Source organism: Puma concolor, chromosome C2 (genome assembly GCF_028749965.1).
Source record: "Puma concolor isolate L17-30 chromosome C2, mPumCon1.1.hap2, whole genome shotgun sequence".
NCBI lineage: Eukaryota > Metazoa > Chordata > Mammalia > Carnivora > Felidae > Puma > Puma concolor.
Window position 1 is genome coordinate 22,716,619 of NC_141675.1, and position 21,779 is coordinate 22,738,397.

The 21,779-nt window shown below is 42.8% G+C and overlaps 1 protein-coding gene across 1 annotated transcript in view; it reads right to left on the reverse strand.

Annotated features, from left to right (window-relative positions):
- KCNH8 (potassium voltage-gated channel subfamily H member 8) overlaps positions 1 to 21,779 on the reverse strand; it is a 360,147-nt gene that overhangs the window by 220,883 nt on the left and 117,485 nt on the right. Inside the window, exon 2 of the mRNA XM_086674209.1 lies at positions 19,920 to 20,153. Within this exon, the coding sequence (XP_086530335.1) occupies positions 19,920 to 20,153 (234 nt within the window). The remainder of the gene's footprint in view (positions 1 to 19,919; positions 20,154 to 21,779) is intronic.

The following is a 21,779-nucleotide window of genomic DNA, read 5'->3' on the forward strand; positions in this document are numbered from 1 at the left end:
CTTTTGGATGATGAGATGGAACTCTTTACTGGAAAGCTGAAAATCCTGAGTTCAGAGCAGTTGAGTAAACCATTCAGAATGATTAATGTTAATTGTCACAAGAGGAGGGCCTAGCCCTCAAGTCATATGACTTTTAGTTTCATGGGCTTTGTGCTAAAACACAGTGCATTTCTCCAAACATTAAAAGAAATCTCCAAAGGAATAATGATCACATGAGTGGATAATCTAGTTTTGATACCTTAAAAGAAAAAAAATCATACTTGCATATCTTATTGATATTGATAAAAGAACCCAGGACACAACAAATTTCAGCATTGATCAGGGTTGTTCTGTTTCGTTTTGTTTTGAAGTAGATTTGGGATTAGAATCTGTGTTTAAAAGATTGGGCAAGTAAGGTAAAATGATGGAAAGTACATTCTAGGGGAGAAAGCAGAAATTTTGCGATGAGAATTTGGAAACAAGGAAAGAGAAATGGAAAAGGAGTGGTTAAGGATCTCATGACAATTCTCCAGTGTATAAATACATGGTTGCAGTTTTAGGTGTCGTTTTAGCACTTTCCAAGAACATGCAGACAACAAACATACTGAACGTTTCTTCCATTGTGCAAACTCGCCTCTTAGCAAAGGCTCATGAACACAGCGCCAGATTGCCCTGAGTCACAACTTGGCAGGCACGTTGAAGTAAAACAGTTAGAAGCTTCCTCAACGTACTGCTCCTCCCCTAAAATGGAGCCGATACCTCATCAGAACTTGAGGGCAAACCCCAGTGCCCAGGGGAGCACTGCCCTACCCTTCACGCTCAGGTGAGGTATTCGCACCGGCAAGCCTGTCCCAAGACAGACACTGCTTTGTGAAAACTGAATTCACGCGTAACCTCTTCTCACTAGTTTCCATACGTTTGTAGGCATTTTCCTCCGACAACAAAAAAAGTACATGTAGTTAAAACATGACAATTCAGAACTCTTCTAAACTACAGAGGGCTCCAATTTGATATTCAACCTGCAAGATTTGGTACATTCATCTTCAGAGGTCAACAAACTTTTTCTGTAAAGGGCCGGATAGTAAATATTTTTGCAGTTCATAGAGTCTCTGTCTTAACTATTCTACTCTGCTATTGTAGTGCCCAAACAGTAATAAACTGTACATAAGAAAATGAGCATGGCCATTTTCCAATAAAATGTCCTTTACAAAACAAGCATTCTGCCAGATATGATCCACAATCCACACTTCGCCAACCCCTTATGAAGAAGCCTGCAGATTACTGTGTTCTGGGAGTTAAGTCTTCATGCGCTGGGAGTTTTGACCACACTGTGTGTTACCAGAGTATTTAAGCACTTTTTGTTAAAGCGAGAATCAGGTAGAATCTAGGCTGTGAATGTCATACTGGTACATTCTAAAAGGAGATTAACCAGACAACCTTTCGTAAATAGAGGGTAGTCATTCCCGTCCTCTTTTGATAATGAAAATACACGTAATTATCCTTCACCTGAAAAATAAGCTTAATGACCTTCGAGGGATCTCTGACAAGGCATGTCTTACAATTCCATTAACAGAAACTACAGTGGGGATTATGAAATGGAGTAGAAACTTTGTGAGTTGCATCACAAAAGCAAAATATATGCCAATCAGGAGGTAAAGGAGTCAAATGGAGACTGTGGTCAAAGAGTGAGGCCAAAGCAACTAGGAGCTTAAATATGTGAGAAACTTCTACTCTGGCAATATCTTTTATGGGGGAGAGAGAAACAGGTAGTTTTCTAAATCATTAGAGATCTTATACGCGAAACAACTTCGAGCAAAAGGAAAATTTTTTTTTAAACCACAAGACACATTCACAGTTCAATGTTTTCCCTTTTAATGGTACCTTCTCTTAGTAGCACTGTTAACAAAATTTCTTTTGCTGGTTGACTTCTGCTGTAATTTCTGAAACACAGTGCTTTTTTTTTTTTTTTTTAAATCATTTAGGGGACTCAAACTTGAAGAATTCTGGGGAAGTGAAGACTTGAAAAATTGCTGTCCTTATCATAGATGAAATCAGTTCCCCAGTTATAGCTTGGTTATAGTGCCCATCCCTGGAGATGTTCCAAGCCATAAGATATTTTTTCACTTTATGTCATTTTTTAAAAAATTTTTTTAATGTTTATTTATTTTTGAGACACAGAAAGACAGAGCATGAACAGGGGAGGGTCAGAGAGAGAGGGAAAGACAGAATCTGAAGCAGGTTCCAGGCTCTGAGTTGTCAGCACAGAGCCCGACGCAGGGCTCGAACTCACAGACCACGAGATCATGACCAGAGCTGAAGTCAGATGCTTAACCGACTGAGCCACCCAGGCGCCCCTCACTTTATGTCATTTTTAGTAACGATGGTTCTTGGATCTGATCATCAGTGCCCTATGGATTAGTAAATATTAGAAAAACAAACACACTGAAACAAAAAGCCATACGCCAGCCTTCCCTTCCCTCTCATCTCAAAACATACACCCTCAACAAAGTATAAAAGGCCAACTTGGATGGATTCGATTGCAAATGCACATTTTAAAGTCATTCTTAACACTTCCTTCTTTCTCTCCCCCACCCACACCCAACCCAAAGAGACCACCACACCCTGTCAATTCCAGTAGATAAACCTTTGAAATTGGTTTTAAAGCTTTTCACTCTTGCATCTTTATTAGCCACATTGTAGACTCAACCAGGGCTTCAGCAGAAAACTCCAGAATGTCACTCCCTCTATCTCTGCAAGATAGAGAATGAGAAGAGGTTCTCCAAATACGAAAAAAAGAGAATCATCCTAACAAGGGAACCAATGTCTAGAAACAGAAAGCAAAGGGGATGGCGAGGTCAGAGATCTGAGAACCCTTGGAAGGAGAGGTGATCACGAAGCTGACACAGAAGAGCAAAATGCGTCTGGAGTAGCGTGTGCGGCTAGACTCAGTGTCTCAAGGCTCTTCTGGTAGGGGAGCCATACAGGGCTCCATCTGAAACAGTAAAACAAACATTTTGACTCAGTCAGCAAGTACTGAAGCATTTCTTACGTGCCAACGACTGTTCTAGGCACTGCGGACACCATGATTAATTAATACGGCACCAGAAAAACGAAAGAGAAGCCACCTTCGACCATGCACAACCTCATGAGAGAGATACATGGATAAAGGGAAGGCTGTAACAAAGGGTGCGTTAGGCCGTTTGGTCTGCTATAACAAAGCGCCACAGACCAGGTGGCTGCGGGCTGCCAGGAATTTATTCCTCACAGCTTTGGAGGCTGGAAGTCTGAGACCGGGGTACCCACGCGGTCAGATTACAGTGAGTCCTCTTCCGGGTCACACGCTGCCAAATTCTTACTATGTCCACACATGGTGGGAACACAATAGGCTAGCTCCCTGGCCTCTTCTTTAAAAACAAAAACAAAAATAAAAATTTTCAGTTTATTTATTGATTTTGAGAAAGAGAGAGAGAACATGTGGGGGAGGACAGACAGAGAGAGAGGGAGAGAGAATCCCAAGCAGGCTCAGCATTACCAGTGCAGAGCCCTACGCTGGGCTCGAACTCACAATCAAGAGATCATGACCTGAGCCGAAATCAAGAGTCGGAGGCTTAACCGACTGAGCCATCCAGGGGCCCCTCTGGCCTCTTCTTATAAGGGCACCAACCCTTGGGGCACCTGGGTGGCTCAGTTGGTTAAACGTCCGACTTCAACTCAGGTCGTGATCTTACGGTTCATGAGTTTAAGCCCCGCGTCGAGCTCTGTGCTGACAGCTCGAAGCCTGGAGCCCGCTTCGGATTCTGTGTCTCCCTCTCTCTCTGCCCCTCCCCCACTAGAACTCTTGTCTCTCTCTCAAAAATAAATAAACCTTAACATTTTTTTTTCTTTTTTTAAATAAGGGCACCAACCCATTCATGAGGGCTCCACCCTCATGACCTAATCACCCCCAAAGGCCCCCACTTCCTAACACCATCACATTGAAGGAAACAAACATTCTCAGCTTGTTGCAGGATGGTACCTACTATGAAGGACAGAAACATGATGCGAAACGAAGGTCCCAGTTGGCAAAGGCCTCCCAGATGAGACAGGCTTGAACTGAACCGTGACAAATTTATTGGCCTAATGGAGGGCACGGGCAGGGTGGCAGCACCATTCCCTGCAGGGCGAGGGTCCAGTAAGAAGGCACAAGGCGAGTTCAAACATGGGGCATTTTTCAAAAACTATGACATGATGAAGCAAGGCTCTGCTGGAGTAGGGATGATGAGGAATGAGGGGGGAAGGGAGGGCAGAAAAGAGAAAGGATGAGTCTGAAGAGGGAGACCGCTGACAAGAGCTAGCTCACGAGCGCCTCTACGTGCCAGGCTAAACAGGTTGCATTTACCAGGGCTTTGTCACAAGAGAGCAGCGGGGCAGATGTGCACCATAGAAAGACGACATGGCGGCAGGGAGGGGAACCGACTGTAGATCGGGCAGCTGGTTGAGTGGAACTCTTGCAACTCAGGCCCCTGGCAAACTCTTGCAAATCATGACAGTCTGAACTGAGGCAATGGCAGGAAGAATGACTTCATCGGGGCACAAAGGTCCATGTGGATGCCCCAGAGATCTGAATTTCTGGTACCTGTTAGTGTGCGAATTTGGTGAGTGTCATGGAGTGCAGGCTCGTCACTGAGAAATAAAACACAGGTCTATTTTTATGTAATTGTAACTAGTCAATATTATATCATCACTCATGGTAAGAGGATGGCATGTCTAGAATGGCATACATTCTCATGCGAGTGTTGTAATTCTACAACTTGGAGGACATACGGCGTCTTGGCTAAGACATCACAGAATCTTTGCGGGATCCCTTTGAAGATGGTTAGATAGTTAGATGTCCATGGCTTTTCTAGTGAGGTGATGGGGGGATGAGAAACCGGGCCACAGGCCAGGGCCCAAACATTGGATTCAGACATCTAAGTGGGAGGTTCCGAGGGCCCGGCACGCTGGGAAATGAGAGCAGACAGGTTCTTCTTGTGAGGGAAACAGGCCATGGTAAGAAGGGATGTTTGTTGAAAGGCTATAATGTTCAGAACCGGCCTCATGGGCATACAAACAGTACAGTTGCCTAGGCCGTGCACTCAGGAGAGCCCCAGGCTTTGATTAAATGATCCACGGTTGCTATCTTGAAATTTTTAGTAGATCTTTTTAAAGGCAAGGAACTCTACAAATTAGAGTCCTAATAATGGGTGTGAGCAATGGTTACCTCGTAATGGGTTACCTAATAATGGGTGTGAGCTTGTCCTAATAATGGGTGTGAGCAATGGTTACCTCGTTTGGTCCTTCATCAGACCTCTCTCCCTCAGAAAAGGTCAAGCTGAGGCTCAGACTAGCCAAGTCACTTAGCTAGTATACATACTTAGGGAGTGTATACAGCAAAGATTCTACCCCAAGCCCTTCTGGTTCTAGCTACTGCTCTGGTTATACTAGCCGGTCCTTGGCCTGGGCACAGTAAATATCGTGGGAAGATCCTTCCTTACCAAGGCTTGATTCTCCAAGCTCCATATCTCCTTCTCACCACAGAAAGAGAACCTTTAAAACAACAGGTTTTTCTCATTTCAAAGGGAACTTGTTTAGCTCCAAAGATTCTCAGACACTGCTGGTGGTTACATTTCAATTCTGGCTCATAAAGATGGAATATGAATAGCCACAGGTACAAAAATGAGTAACTTAATAGGTTCTTTCCTTGACTGTTTGCCGGTTCTTCCCGGACATACAGCACCTAGGAAGCCCCTCTCTCCCTCATAGACCAGGAGCTGGTGAAGGCTCCCTAAGTAGGAGGCTGAGGTCTGCCATGCCCGTGAGCATGACCAAGTGTCTGTGAGTGCAGCGATCAGGAGTCTCGGACCCTGGCCCTTCCACTTAATTTCTCTGGGAATGAGTTTCTTTAACTGTGAAGTGTGGCATTAATAGGATTTGCCGCAAAGGATTGATGACAGGTATAAACAGAGGTAACAACATGAGCAAACAGCGAGCACGGGGCTTGGCCCGCAGCGAACGCTCCGTTAGTTGTTAGTACTGTATGAAGTCAGGAAGGCTGACCGTGAACAAGTGGACGTGCAGGGACTAGCAAGGCAGCAACCGTGACCGCTCAACCTGGACAGGACAGGCAGACCTACGCAGGTCCCGATGAAGGCGCTGATGCCTGATCTGCACCTCTGTCTCACTTTGCTCCGATCATCCTGGCTGGGCAGCCCGGGGTTAGCCCGTCAAGTACAGACAGAAGACTCCTGCTCATTGGCTAAACCATGCAACCTGAACCATGGGCATGGTTCCACTTAGAGTAGCGTGTTCGGCTATGTGGGAAAGAGCCCAGGAGAGCTGCCTAGGCTTACAAGGACAAAGCCCGAATACGAATAAGTGAAAAGATAAACTGCCTGGCAGCCTCCCCCTTAGGCTGCATGTGCTTGTCCTCTCTGAGTTCTCTGCCCTTCCCTTCTGGCTGCCATCCCTGAAGGTTGTTTACTGTATTTGCATTTCTGAGCCTCGCTTCTTGAATGCAAAAGACACAGGAGGGAAATATAAAATACTAATCTTCTATCAAGACTGAACAGGCATATTGGAGAATCATCATAAAATCATAAAAGCATCATAAAATGCTTTCTATTTTGGGGCGTGCCAAGTCTGAAGTAAAGGCTCAGAGGAATCAGACTGGAAAGTAACGGAAAGTTAGCAGCAACAGTCTGACCCGCAGGTCCCTAATACACTTAGCTGTGGGAAGCACGGTCCCTATTTGTGGCCCTTCAGACATTACAAAAACTGTAAATTTTATAAGCATCAGAATTAAATGTCCTCTTGCCTCCTGCTGCTCTCCCTCTCTCTTTCGACAAACACGTTGCAACAAATCTAGACCTGAAGTCTGTAAAAGATGGTGGCACATTTTTTTTCATCACTCTTTCTATCAAGAGTTGGGATTCAGGTCCCCTTCTCCCGAATGTGGGTAGACTTGCAGCTGCCCCAACCACAGTACTGACATGGTATGGAAGTTGCACAGGTGACATCCTAAACTAGGTCACGAAAGGTCTCACAGCGTCTGCCTGGTTCGCAGACCACTAGACTACCTGGAGGCCTCCAGAAGGCTATGTGTAGGCACTTCAGGCCACCGTCCCAGTCAATCCCAGACTTCTAACAGGCCAGACATGCGAGTGAAGCCGTCTCAGGTCCCCCAATCGGAACATCCAAGCATCTCCCATCTGAACGCCACCTACCAACCAACGTCTGCCAACCCCGAAAGGAAGAAGAATCGTTCTGCCAAGCCCAGCCTGGATTCCTGACCCACAGTACTGTAAGCTGAGACAGCCACTATTTTAAGCCACTAAATTCTGAGGTGGCTGTTGCACAGCCATGGTTAACTGAGACACTAGATACACTGTGCTGTGCCTCCTTGACTCCACGAGCCTGGGAGGAAGAATATGCTTGTATCCATTTCACAGGGGAAAAGCTTCCCAGCTCCTACGTTCACTAGTTTTTCAGTAGACTTGAGTCCCCATTGGGCTCTTCACCGAGACTTCTAAAACTCACAAAGGGGAGGTCTCCATCGTCTAGTCCTCTTGCCTTCCAAGAATGCAAGACTCGGGGGCGCCTGGGTGGCGCAGTCGGTTAAGCGTCCGACTTCAGCCAGGTCACGATCTCGCGGTCCGTGAGTTCGAGCCCCGCGTCAGGCTCTGGGCTGATGGCTCAGAGCCTGGAGCCTGTTTCCGATTCTGTGTCTCCCTCTCTCTCTGCCCCTCCCCCGTTCATGCTCTGTCTCTCTCTGTCCCCAAAATAAATAAACGTTGAAAAAAAAAAAAAAATTTAAAAAAAAAAAAAAAAAAAAAAAAAAAAAAGAATGCAAGACTCTAAGCTCTGCGTCATCCTCCAGGCTCACCGTGAAGCTTTTAGTGGTTGCCAAAGGACCATCCCAAGGAAGGCTAATGCCCTGGGCTCAGGCCGTCTCAACAGCCTGAGGAGATCCTATGAAAGGATGGCACCTCCTTTGTGCTCCTTTTCTCATGGACTCTGGTCTGGGTCCGTGGGAGGGCTGGCAGGGAAAATGCTCCCGCTTGACTCAGAATTTACTTTTCCTTTTGCCCCAGATCTCGCTCCACCTTAAGATAAAGTTTCTTGTATTGCCTGTAATCTCAAGGCTGGTTCTGTAACTCTTGCCGAAATAGGCTCCTGGCTTACCTCACTGTTCTCTCCATGTGGTGGAAATCTAAAGCTACTGTGAGTGACGCCCAGTCTGGGAACGCCCACAGCCACAAAAGACAGGCGCTTAGACACTACACTTTCCATTAAAGAGCATTTTCTTGTTTTTCACTTATTACATGGATGGGAATGACACCTCTTGCTCTGAAATTTGGATCTTACACGAAACCATTCTATTTGCAACGCTGCAAGCCCATTTCTTAATAGTACTGGGGAAGTAACTAGGCTATACATTTAAAATGGTAATTTTGGGGGGCACCTGGGTAGTTCAGTCGGTTGAGCAACCGACTTCAGCTCAGGTCAGGATCTCACGGTTCGTGGGTTTGAACCCCACATGGGGCTCGCTGCTGTCAGCCTGTCAGTGCAAAGCCCGCTCTGGATCCTCTGTCTCCCTCTCTCTGCCCCTCCCCTGCTTGCACTCTCCCCAAAATAAATAGATATTTAAAAAAAAATTTTTTTTAAATGAAATGCTAGTTTTGGGGCACATGGGTGGCTCCGTCAGTTAAGTGTCTGACTTTGGCTCAGGTCACGAACTCACGGTCCATTAGTTCGAGCCTTGTGTCAGGCTCCGTGCTAACAGCTCAGAGCTTGAGCCTGCTTCTGATTCTGTGTCTCCCTCTCTCTCTGCCCTTCCCCCACTCACTCTCTGTCTCTCTTTCTCAAAAATAAATAAACATACATACATACATACATACATAAAATGTTGATTTTGAGAATCATGTGACATTCTATCACCCCAGGGCTTTATCTCTTTTCCTGTATTGAGCTTCAATTCTCAAATACCTACAGGGCATAATCAACTATTCTAAAAATCATCTGCAGAGTCATTTGAAAAACTGAGTGTAACTGAACTCACTAAAAATATCTTACATATAAACTCAGTGTTAGAAGGAAAGCGATGGTCCTTACTATGACTATCTGCCATGAGCAGCTCACTGTAAATAAAAAAGAGATTTCACGAAGAAATCTGCTTCCTTTTGTCTTTGACCATGAGCTGACCTCCTAAGACTGAGTATGCATATGCCTGGTTCAGACTGTTTATGTGTACACAGAAGTAAACGCAGTGCTTGCTCACCTAGTGGGATGCATACTCTTGGTAGAACAGATTATTTTAGCTAGTTCACATAAATATCTTACATTTTAATACCTATTAGCTTTAATGCATATTGAAACAGAAATATCCGGCCTACCTTCAGACATTTTGAGGGAAAGGAGTTAAGACACCACCTAATGTCTCCCATTTCTCTAGCTCTCCCCGTTCTCTTACCTTCTCTTCCTGTCCCCCTGACCTCTCCCTCTCTTCTTCCCCCCCATTGCTACTTACGAGAAGCCTACCCCCACTCACCACCACTTCGTATTTACTGAACAATTTAAGTTTTCCGCTTCTGATTTTCATCTGAATATATATCTAGCAGCTGAGTAAACAAAGGATTCCCCAACACATAGAAGGCATCCTCCCTAAACAAACAGTAAATTGTAAATAAGTTGTTTTTGTTGTTACAAATATATATGTTTAAAGTTCAAACCACAGAAAGTTGAAAATCGAACTATATTTAAAAAGAAAAAAAAAAGCCTTGATTTTTCTAAGCATTTGTCCATGTCATGACAAGCTGAGGACTGTCTATCATGAAACACACATAAGACACGTCTGTGTTCACGCTATTTTTCTGCATCATACTTTCCTTATCTGTAAATGTGAGAAAATTCATACTTAACTTGAATTCTTACTGGGAAAACTAGATAGCATTCATTGGTTGGCACACCATAATCAATTAGATTTATTATTATAGATTTCACAGTATACTTTTTTCCTTAAGTTTCAAGACTTGAAATTACAATATTTTCATTGCATATTTATTTATGGTTACCTTTCACTTGAGGCTAGTGATCCTGGTTTTCCATTTAGAGTAGTGATTTAGCTTTCGTTTGCTTGCAATTTGAGTTTTAAAAAAAGTGAGTCAACTTAAAAACATTAAGCAGGCCCGCCTGGGTGGCTCAGTCAGTCGAGCATCTGACTCTCGACTTCATGATCCCAGGGTTGTGAGATCAAGCCCAGTGTAGCTTTCTGCACTGAGCATGGAGCTTGCTTGAGATTCTCGCTCTCTCTCCCTCTGCCCCTCTGCCCCATTCATGCTCTCTCTCTCCCTAAAGTAAAAAAGTAAAAAATAAAGAAAAACATTAAGCAATAGTTCAGAAGGTGCGTGGAAACAGACGGCAAATCTTGAAGGTGACCTGGGAATGAGTTTATTTGTGAGTGAGAAGAGTTATGCAAAACTATCAGATTTGGGATTCCCTTTTGTAACAAATACTTGTATTTCTCTCTTCTCTATTTAAAAGTGAAAAAATCATAATTAATATTATACAGGTTGTTTTCAGAAAAGCAATACTGTATGTTATTACCAGTAAGCTTACAGAAAAATCAGAGGGAAGCCATCTCTGATAAACTAGTATGCATCTCAACACGAAATGCTCAGGCATGACTGGCTTCAAGAGAAGATGCACTGTGGCAGCTGGATAATTGGACCCGTGTACAGAATCTCCCGGAATGCAAGAACTCTGCGTGCAGAGCCCGGGCACATGTGCTTGCTGCACCCAGGACAAGTCCTGTGAGTCAGTGATGAGATTTTTCAGAAATGGGTGAAATTCTGAACAAGATGAAATTGAATCATTCCTCACTGCACTATGGTTTTATTCTCGGAAATTCGGTGGGGAATTAAAGCCTTCCCCAAAACAGTGTGTGTTAAGTTCTAAGTTCAGATAATTAGAAACCAGTGCTTTACTTCCCGGAAAAGCTGATGGGGCATTACAAAGTCATGCAGTACTCGGTACTGTATTGTTAACTGTGGCCACTCTGGGGTATAGATCTGTCCAACTTACTCATCTTGCGTAGCTAAAACTTTCTACTCAGCGAACAACTCCCTTTTTCCTCCTCCCCTTAACCCTCAGAAACCACCATTTTTTCTCCGCTTCTATGAGTCTGATTGTTTTAGATACCTAATAAAAATGGAATCCTGCAGTCCTTCTGCGACTGGTTTATTTCACTTTGCATAATGTTAAGAGAATAGATCTCACGTTAAGTGTTCTTACCACAAACAAACAAACCATAGAAGAACACAAGGAAATTTTGGGAAATTTTGCAAAGTATGAAACTTTGCAAAGTATGAAAATACTTGCAATTCTTCGATTGCAGGACAATCCCGTTTATTATAGTACATTTAGGGTCCTTGACTCCTGCCCATTAAATGACAAAACAACTTCTTGAGTCAAATATCCCCAGAGATTTGCAAAATGCCCCTGGGAGGTGGTACCCATCCCCATTTCTACAGAGAGCCAGTGGCTTAAGGGCAAGGACCTTGAAGTCCAAGAACGTTTATGTATCTTGGCTTCTTTATTTACTAGTTTACGATCTTGGGCAAGTCACTTAAATTGTGATATACCTAATGTAAATGTAGCCAGGTGTTTTTGGTGGATATGTTAGAATCCTAACTTGGAATATGACCTTATTTGGAGATAGAGTCTTTACAGAGGTAACAAGTTAAAGTGGGATCATGAAGGTGGGCACTAATCAGATATGATAAGCATTCTTATAAAAGTGGGGAAATCTTGACATAGCCACTCACAGAAGGAAACACTATGTGAGGACAAAAGTAAAGATCAGGATGATGCTTCTACAAGCTAAGAAACACTAATGATTGCCAGCAAACCACCAGAAGCTAGGACAGAGGCATGGAACAAATTCTTCCTGACAACTCTCAGCAGAACCAACTCAGCTGACCCCTTGATAGTGGGCTCCTGGTGCCCAGAATGGTGAGACAATACATTTCTTTGGTCTAAGCCACTTGTGTGTGGTACTTTGTTAGGTCAGTCCTAGCAAACTAACACATCACGATACTGTATCTGCAAAATTAACTGTTATTTTCATTTTCTTCTTAAATGTGTGCTCTCCTCCCACATTTTTCTTCCTGGGATCTATTTCGTATGGAAATGGGCTTGATACAATGGAGTATTACTCAGCCATTAAAAAGAATGAAATCTGGTCATTTGCAACAACATGGAAATAGCTAGAGAGTGTAATGCTAAGGGAAATAAATCAGTCTGAGAAAGACAAATATCATATGATTTCACTTACATGTGGCATTAAGAACAAACAAAACAAATGAGCAAAGGGAAAAGAGAGAGAGAAAGAAAAGCCAAGAAGCAGACTCTTAACTCTACAGAGCAAACCGATGGTCACCAGAGGAGAAGTGGATGGGGAGACAGGTGAGATAGGTGATGGGAATTAAGGAGTGCACTTGTCTTGGAATGAGCACTGGGTGATAATATGGAATTGCTGTGTTACCATATGGTAAACCTGAAATATAACACTTTATGTTAACTATGCCAGAATTAAAATTTTAATAAATAAAATCAATCAATCAATCAATCAATCAATAAAAGAAAATGGGCTTAAAAAGATAAGATTTCTGTGGAGAGGATATGCTAAGATTAACATCTAACAGTTGGGGCCCATAGAGCCAAGCATGATGGTCTTCTATGACAGTGAAGAAACAACTTTCTACCATTAAAAAACTTGACCCAGAATCTAGAATCTGGAAGATGGCAATATGAGATGACATCTTAGCCTGTCCCTTCTCAGCTTGTGGATCATGAGAACAAGTAGGGGAAGCCAGAGATAATCTCTCCACTCAGAGGTTTCACAGCTTTGAAGACAAAAGAAGCTGCATTGGATTGTTTTTTTGGAAACATTGAAGATATTAGAGACCTTTTCCCTTCTCTATTTCGGACTGGAGAGAAACTGCTCGTCAGACTACCTCTTTTATCAACATGGAGGTGGCTGCCTACTTTTGAGGAAATGTGAGAGCATAAAGGATGCTCCAGTTCATTTCCCCGGAGACTCCCTTTGCTTCTATGTGTGAAGGATGGGTGTGCTCACCTTGCGAGAGCCTCAGACAGATGGGCCATGCATGAATCAGTGGTCAACAAGAGGTCAGGGGGTCCTTTCCTCACTATGCCTTTGGTTCAGATATTCCCCTCACACCCCAGCCATACAAATGGCAATTTAGGAAGAAAAAAGAAGGAGAAGAAAACTCTCAGAGATTGGGCTTATATCCCCAAAGCAACTGTACATGGTCTAAAGAGATTGTTTAAACAGCTACGTGAAAAAGCAATGGTGGTGAAGAGTTGTTGGTCTTTGAAACATCCCCAATCCTTTCACAAAATTAAAGTAACTAAGGTAGCAAAATCAGAAATACACACACAAAATCATGAGCAAAACTGTATAACAGTGTGCCCCCCAGAACCTCAGAATACAGAGTGATGGGGCAATACCCCCAGTAATTAAGTTTTATTCCATTTTGAGTTGACTTTTGTGTATGGTACAAGATTGTGGTCCGTTTTCATCCTTTTGTATGTGGATATCCAGTTTTTCCGACACCATTTATTAAAGTGACTATCTTCCCTCACTACATTTTTGGCTCCTTTGTGACAGATTAGTTGACTTAGAAGCTAGATCGTTGCAGGAGTAGCAACTGCAAGGTAAAAACAGGATAGGAAAAGGAGAATTCTCACAGGCCTAGGCGCTTGGAACCTCTTAAACCTTCAACAGGTTATCCATTTCCAAAAGAAGAAATGCTCTGAGAGTGGAGGGCTCTGGAGATCTGAAAACAACTAAAACTAGAAAGGAGGGGTGCCTGGCTGGCTCAGTCAGTGGAATATGTGAATTTTGATCTTGGTGTTGTGAGTTTCAGCCCCATGTTGGGTGTAGAGATTATTTAAAAATAAAATCTTAGGGGCGCCTGGGTGGCTCAGTTGGTTAAGCATCTGACTTTCCCAGGTCATGATCTCACAGTTCGTGAGTCCGAGTCCCGCGTCAGGCTCTGTGCTGACAGCTAGGAACCTGGAGCCTGCTTCGGATTCTGTGTCTCCCTCTCTCTCTCTCTGCTCCTCCCCCAGCTCATGCTCATACTCTGTATCTGTCAAAATAAATAAACTTTAAAAAAATTTTTTAAAAATCTTGCAAAAAGAAACTAAAAAGGAGCTCCATTTCGGGTGAGTGCAAGTGGCCTACACAAAGATAGGATGGTGTTGGGGCTGCCTGAGCCTTCAACGCTCCGAGAAAATCTTTCTCGGAAGCTGCTAGAACCAGAACTCAACTTGGTCAGAGCATGAAGATCAGGGTAAAGAAGGGAAATGTTTCAAATACTAGTGTAGGAGAGGCCATCCTAGGAGAGGGAACCTACCTCAGAAAGTTGCAAAAATGTAGCTATACTAAGAAGTGATTCATAAAATAACTTTCTGGTGATGGCAGAAGGAACCTTAGAGTTCGACAAGGTATACACAGTCCTACAGGACACACAGTGTGCAGAACAGTGTGCAAAGTATGCTGTGCGTAAGAAAAAGAGAGAACCACATAGATATTAGTATCACTCATATAGAAGAAATGAGAGGATGAACACAGAATTAATAAAATGATTACACTCAGTTAGGATAGCCATACTTCTGTTTGCCCAGAACAGTTCTGGTTAATGCCTTTTGATATCAACAAAACCGGAGGGTGGCTCAGTAGGTTAAGCATCCAACTTCGACTCAGGTCAGGATCCCGGAGCTCATGAGTTCGAGCACCACATCAGGTTCTGTACTGACAGCTCAGAGCCTGGAGCCTACTTTGGATTCTGTGTCTCCCTCTCTCTGCTCCTCCTCTGCTTGCACTCTCTCTCTTTCTCTCTCTCAAAAATATTAAAAAAAAAAAAACCCACAAAAGTGGAGGAGTCTGCTTTTTTGAAAAGGCATCTATTTCTGATATATGGGTAGACCCTTGACTACCTAGAGGGAGGACAAGTGAGGAGAAATGTCAACTCCGTCTGAATGTGAAAGTGTAAAATATTACTATCTCTATTTTAGACAAAGACAAGTTTACATATTATGCTTTTTTACGTCTGACTTTTACTTAGGTATTTTACTTGAAATAAGTCAAATTCCAAATACAATCATACACAATATGACAACGCAGTAATGAACAATTTCTATAAGTCGATGATTAGTGCTTTACGGTAATTATACAATCACTTAATTTTTTTGAAAATAGATGATTTTACTAAAGTATGGTTGACACGTAATGCCTTATTAGTTTCAGATGTAGACTAATTTGACAATTCTACATTTTGTTATGTGCACCATAACTGTAGATTTATATTATGTTTACCTGTGAAACTATTTGTCTTCCTAATTACTACTTAATTAAAAAAAAACTTATTCTTTCTGTATATTGGTCTCCTCATCTGCAATATGATAATATAAGAGTATCTATTTTTTAAAAAGTTCTAGGATTAAATAGGCTAATATAAGTAAAAGTTAAGTATGTGAGAAAGTTCTTAGCACGTACTAAATATTGTTTAAGTGTTAGCCATTATTATTCTTCTAGCTGTCATAATTATTGACCTTTAAAAATTTTTTTTTTTTTTCAACGTTTATTTATCCTTGGGACAGAGAGAGACAGAGCATGAACGGGGGAGGGGCAGAGAGAGAGGGAGACACAGAATCGGAAACAGGCTCCAGGCTCTGAGCCATCAGCCCAGAGCCCGACGCGGGGCTCGAACTCACGGACCGCGAGATCGCGACCTGGCTGAAGTCGGACGCTCAACCGACTGCGCCACCCAGGCGCCCCATTGACCTTTAAAAGACTGTATTCTCTTTGATGACTATATTTTCAGAGAGCTGTGTGTGTACATATACTTCTATGTATGTCTGTTTTCTATTTTTTGAAGTTTATTTATTTATTTTGAGAGAGGGAGAATGCACATAGGAAGAGAGGAGAGAGAAGGAATCCCAAGCAGGCTCCGTGATGTGGTGCTCAAATCCACGAGCCGTGAGATCATGATCTGAGCCGAAGTCAAATGTTGAGCCAACTGAGCCACCCAGACACCCCTCTAGATATGTCTATTTCCTATCAGTTACCTGGAAGAAACCACAATAACCCAGAGAGAAGGGAGCAAAATGTTGGAGCAGAGATAAGGAAAGGGATCAGATGAAACCTATTCTTCTCCATCCCTTTATGGTTTTATTTTATTTTTATTTAGGCTGAATTACTCTGCATTGCGGGATGAATTCTTCTGGAGAATGCTGTGTCCCACACTTTTCTCTAGTCAGGAGAGGACAATACACCCTTCAAGGAGGACCAGTCTAGTGGGTAGACAGTAAGGTTTTCCTAAAGAGGACTAGAGCATTCAACCTTCATGCTTTATGAAGCATACTTCATAAAGTATGAAAGAAGGATCTTTAATGGGGGGGCGGGGGGAGTAGAGAGAGGTAGGAGGCAGACTTACAGACTCAAGACATGACTAGGAGCTGGGGTTCTGACAGGTGGGTAATGTCAGTAAGAACTTCCTCTTTTTATTTTCCTCTGAACTCAGTAAATAGGCACATTTGCTATAGGATCGTAGTGTGTCTTCCTTTACGATAAGTCCCATGAGATGCCCAAACCTTGAGAGTATTCTGATGCACATCACCAGCCTCCGGTCAGGTTATTATAGGCCTGAGCAGGAAGAGAAAAGGCTGTGTTGTCCCATGAGGTCAGTGCAACACTGAGGGGCCAGTAAGCAAAGAAGCTCAGTCACAGATGGTCAAAATGTATCAGGCCAGAATAAGAAACAAGCACTACTTTCGAAAGTAAGTTAAAAGAAAGGAGCTTTGGAGGAGAGAAGGAGGACCCTTGAGGGCATAGCTTATTTTTAAAAATCAGAAATCCAGACAGTCTCTGAAGTATCCATAGGTCCCTCTAATGTTCCATTTCAATTCCATTCAGCAAGCATTTACTGAGGAATGAACATTTGATGGACACTGCTCTGAGCTCAAGCTCTACACGCTGGAGATGCAGAGTAAACTAATGCACAGATTGTGCCTTCAACGGTTCACTGTTGTGTGTGCAGACAGATTCTTCTAAAAATAGCGAAAATACAGCACGATTATCATAGGAGAGGCAGCAATTTTCAACCACTTGTAACTGGATCAATTTGTTTGCTCGCAACGTCAGACAATTTTCCATATTGATTGGCATAGAGGCAACTGATGCTTTTAATGATTTCCATCCAAAGAGGTCCAAGGCTGCAGACATCCTATAAAACATTGAACTCAGGAAATTCCCACCCTGTGCTCCATAATTTCCACTTTTCTGGCCTCTCAAATCTCCATTTTTGGGGCTTCTCCTCCTTGGCCTGAACTTTTCTCAGTGGTGCTACATTCAGAACTTTAGAGGTGGCTGAAAAAGGGAGACACCCAGATGGATTTGGAGTCATCTATCCAAGGTGCCTATCCTGAGAAGGACAAGTCTGCTGTCAGCAGATATTTTAGACAAAAGATATCCCTTTTCTCTTTGTTCCACCAGATGGTGGTTTTATCACTCTCTACCAGTCTGCATTCTCAGTGGCATCTTCCACTTTTTTTTTTTTTAATCTCAGGCTCTCTTCAATGATTGTGCTATAATTAGAACCGGAGTCCTTTCATTTTATCATATTTGCTACGTAGGCCTTATCTATTGACACTAGGAAGGACACAATGGTCTGAACTATGTTCCTAATACCAAAGCATTGGATATTCTGTGCCTCCCAGGATGGTACTCTCCAATATTTCATGCCCGCTGTGAATCCAAAATTCACACGCTCAAAGAATATCTTCCAAAGACAAACCCGTTATAAAAGAAGATGAAGTTCCCATGTTTAGGCCCCCACTTCTCTGCCTGACAATGACCCCAATACTAAGTGTTGAGAGCAAAATATAGAGGCCTGAAATGCTCCTTATCATCTGCCACGCACAGGACAGCCTTCCACAACAAATGATTACCGACCCAAAATGTCAACGCCACCAAGGTTGAGAAACCCTGCGTTAGAACGCAATTTAGACGTTGTAACAAAACGACCCCCAAGTGAAATGATTCAAATAAGATGGGCATGTACGAGCTTCTGTCTGGGGTGGGGGAGGATGGCTCCTTTCATCCTGTTACTCTGCACTCCTCTATGATGTTGACCTTTGCAAACGGTGGAAGCTGGCTTTCCAGCTTTGCCTTAACGTTCTGACCCACATGCATTGCTTTGCTGGGGCTGCCCTAACAAAGTGCCACAGACAGGGTGGCTTCAACAGAAATTTATTTTCTCATGGTCTGGAAGCTGAAAATGGAGATCAGGTGCTAACAGGCCTCTCTCATTGGCCTGCAGACAGTGGCCTTCTCTCTGTGTGTTTGCATCACCTTTCCTGTATGCCCGTATCCTTGGTATCTCTTGTTCTTATAAGGACACCAATCGTATTGGATTAGGGCCCCACCCTTACGATCTCATTTGACCGTAATCACCTCGTTAAAGGCCACATCTCCAAATACAGTCCCATTGGGGGTTAGGGCTTCAACATATGAATTCTGAGGATACATTATTTAGTCTGTAACATCATGGGAAAGGAGAAGAAAAATTAGAGGGCACACAATTGTATTTCTTTAGGGATTTTTCCTAAAGGTTGCACAAATCGTTCTCTTGCATATCACTGGCCCAAAACTTTGTCACATGTCCAGCCCAACTGCAAAAGAGGCTGGGAAATCTATTCTCTACCTTGGCAACCATGTGCCCAGATAAATCTCAGAAGGCTATGTTACTTTAGGGAAGACTACTAAAGAAAGAGATAAAATTTTAGAAACTGAAAAATGGCAATTTGTTCTAATTTTGATTTAGCATTTCCCCAGAATAATGCCTCTTGGATTCATCCCAACCACCAGGGCCCATGAGATAATGATACTGATTCCTACACAGGACCCAAGCACTGCAGATACTACACCCATCTCTAGCGATCTTCTTTTATTTAGAGAAGAGTCACAAAACTGCAACCACAAGAAAATGCTTCATATTTCCTCAGTGGCAGTTTTGAGCCAGGCAAATTTACTCCCACCTTGAATTATACCATGTGTCTCTTAGTTTGTCTTTAAAAAGGTAGTGAGAGGGGCGCCTGGGTGGCTCAGTCGGTTGGGCGTCCGACTTCGGCTCAGGTCACGATCTCGCGGTCTGTGAGTTCGAGCCCCATGTCGGGCTCTGGGCTGACGGCTCAGAAACTGGAGCCTGCTTCAGATTCTGTGTCTCCCTCTCTTTCTGCCCCTCCCCTGCACATGCTCTGTCTCTCTCTGTCTCAAAAATAAATAAAAACATTTAAAAAACATTTTTTTTAAATAAAAAAATAAAAAGGTAGTGAGAAAGGCTCTGGGGCCAGTGAACTGGAAGAGAAAAATGCCTATGCTGATGTGCTTTAAATTAACTTCCTTTTCTGCCAGTGAACACCGGATCTCTGTCCTTAATGACTGTGGTTGAGATGTGGTTCTGAAAGGCATACAATTTGGAAAACTTCCCCGGATAAGATCATCTATTTATACTATGTTAACAACTACCGTATCTAATATGTATTTTAAGAATGACCATAGTAAAACCGTAACACACTTTATTTTAACTTATATTCACTCAGTTAATATATTAACATTGAGCAGTCATAATTCTAATGCTAAGTTTTCAAGCAGTTTATACTGCTAATGGCTAAAACAAGGCTATTGCCCGAGTCACTAGCAGAACTTCAGTAACAGCCTATATTTACATGAAATACCATTAAGCCTTAATGGGAGTTATGAAGTAATTACTGAGTTGAGAGAGGGTGACCCTTCACAACTGCCCAATGAGCACCAGTCTAAGAAAGGCACTCACCGTTCTTCTTGTAGAACATAATTTCTCCTTTGAATTCTGTTTTCTCCTCCAGCGACTTTTCTATTTGAAGCATCAGCTGCTCATTGGTTTCGACTCCAAATAAGAATTTGCAGCTGCAACTCTTCTGCATGACTTCAGTCCGGGCGAATCCAGCCAGTTCACAGAAGCCATCAGAACAGTAGACTATGGGGAACCCCTTGGCCACCTGGGCGTTCGCGAGGATGAAGTTGCTGTCTGTAGAATGACAAGAGGACATTCAGCCACTACACGAGCACGAGGAACTGTTTCATAAATCACAGTTTCAGTAACAAATGAAGAGGACACGGGTTTAGCTTAACCGTGCCTAAAATGCATGTCCTGGTGTGCCAGGGCGGGAAAGAGACTGTCCAAAACAAAATGGCAATGACCAGCAGAAGTATTAAGCTCTGACGTTGGCTTGCATTTTGAAACACACTACAGAGGGAAGTCAGGATTCATTGGTCTGCTTTGAGGCACGTACTCTCTAGTTAGCAGTCATGTAGGGCACTTTTGGGTGTGGCTTTGGGCTCAAATCCTCAACCTGCCACTCGATGTATTGATAAACTTGAACAAGTTATTCACACGCTAAACTTCAGTTTCTTGACATTTCATTTCCCGAAAAGCAGACCCTGAAGGAGGATGTGAGTGTAAGTCATTTATTTGGCAGGTGATTTCAGGAAGGAAGCAACTGGAGAATTGAGAGAGGGAAGGGAGGAAAGGTAATAAAGAGTAGGAGAAAAGGGTTTTACTGCCATGGCAGCTGAGGCTCAATCATACAGACCCTGCAAGTGACAGAGGACCACAACTTGGAATTTTCCCACTAAAGGGAGAGAAAGGTGTGTTGTAGGGATTAATGGGAAATGCACCTAAAGTGCTAGTGAAATGTCTGGCACAATTAAATATTCAATAAAAGCTGTTAAGTATTACACACACCTTTATGGTTATGATGTTAACAAATAAGAATTAAAGGACAATCAAAAATAGCAAAGCGTTAAGTGCTTGAAGATAACTCCTGGAGGACAGTGTGAGAGGCGATATTCAAGGAAGGTTCCTGCCGGATGAATTTTTTTGAGACTTTTTGAGGTTTCGATAGGATACTTATAAGCAAAAAGATGCAAATTAAAGATGGGCTGTAAGATAAGGCATTTTATAAAATCTGATGGTTGGTGACTCTAGGTTCAGAATGAATTAGAAACTATTATTAAATCATTCATTCATTTTCTCATGAAACCAATATTGGACAGTATATCAGACAATATTAGAGGCTGGGATTCTTTAAAATAATACAAGAAAAAATGGAAAGAATTCCAGCATAATGTCTTAAATGAAAAAATCAAGATTCAATATAATATGCTATCAGATGAACTATTTGTCTGAAAATATAGAAACACAAACAAGTATATGTATATCTACATGTGAAATGTTTGTGCGTACCGAAACCTCAATGGAATGACTTGGTAACCGTAGATGTCTTTAGAGAGAGTAACTGTGGGCAAAAGTGGTAGGCACACTTATTTTTACCATATACCCACTCTACCCTTTGATTTTTATACACTATGCTTTATATATTGCCGATTCAAAAACCACTATGTTTAAACAAGGTTTGCAACAGACAGCCTATCTTGCATGCCGTGAGAAGGCAGGAACCCCAGCTACTTCTCAATGGCCAGCGGGACAAGCACTGAAGATCTATTCCATGGGCTTCCTCGTGGCCTTTTAAACATAGTCCACTATCAGCTGGCAGAACCAAATCCACTCTATCCAGCTTTGCTCCAATCAGCCCCTAAGCCCAGAGTACAAATTCTAGTGCTAACATCTGCATCCTGCCTGGGCTGGGCTGGC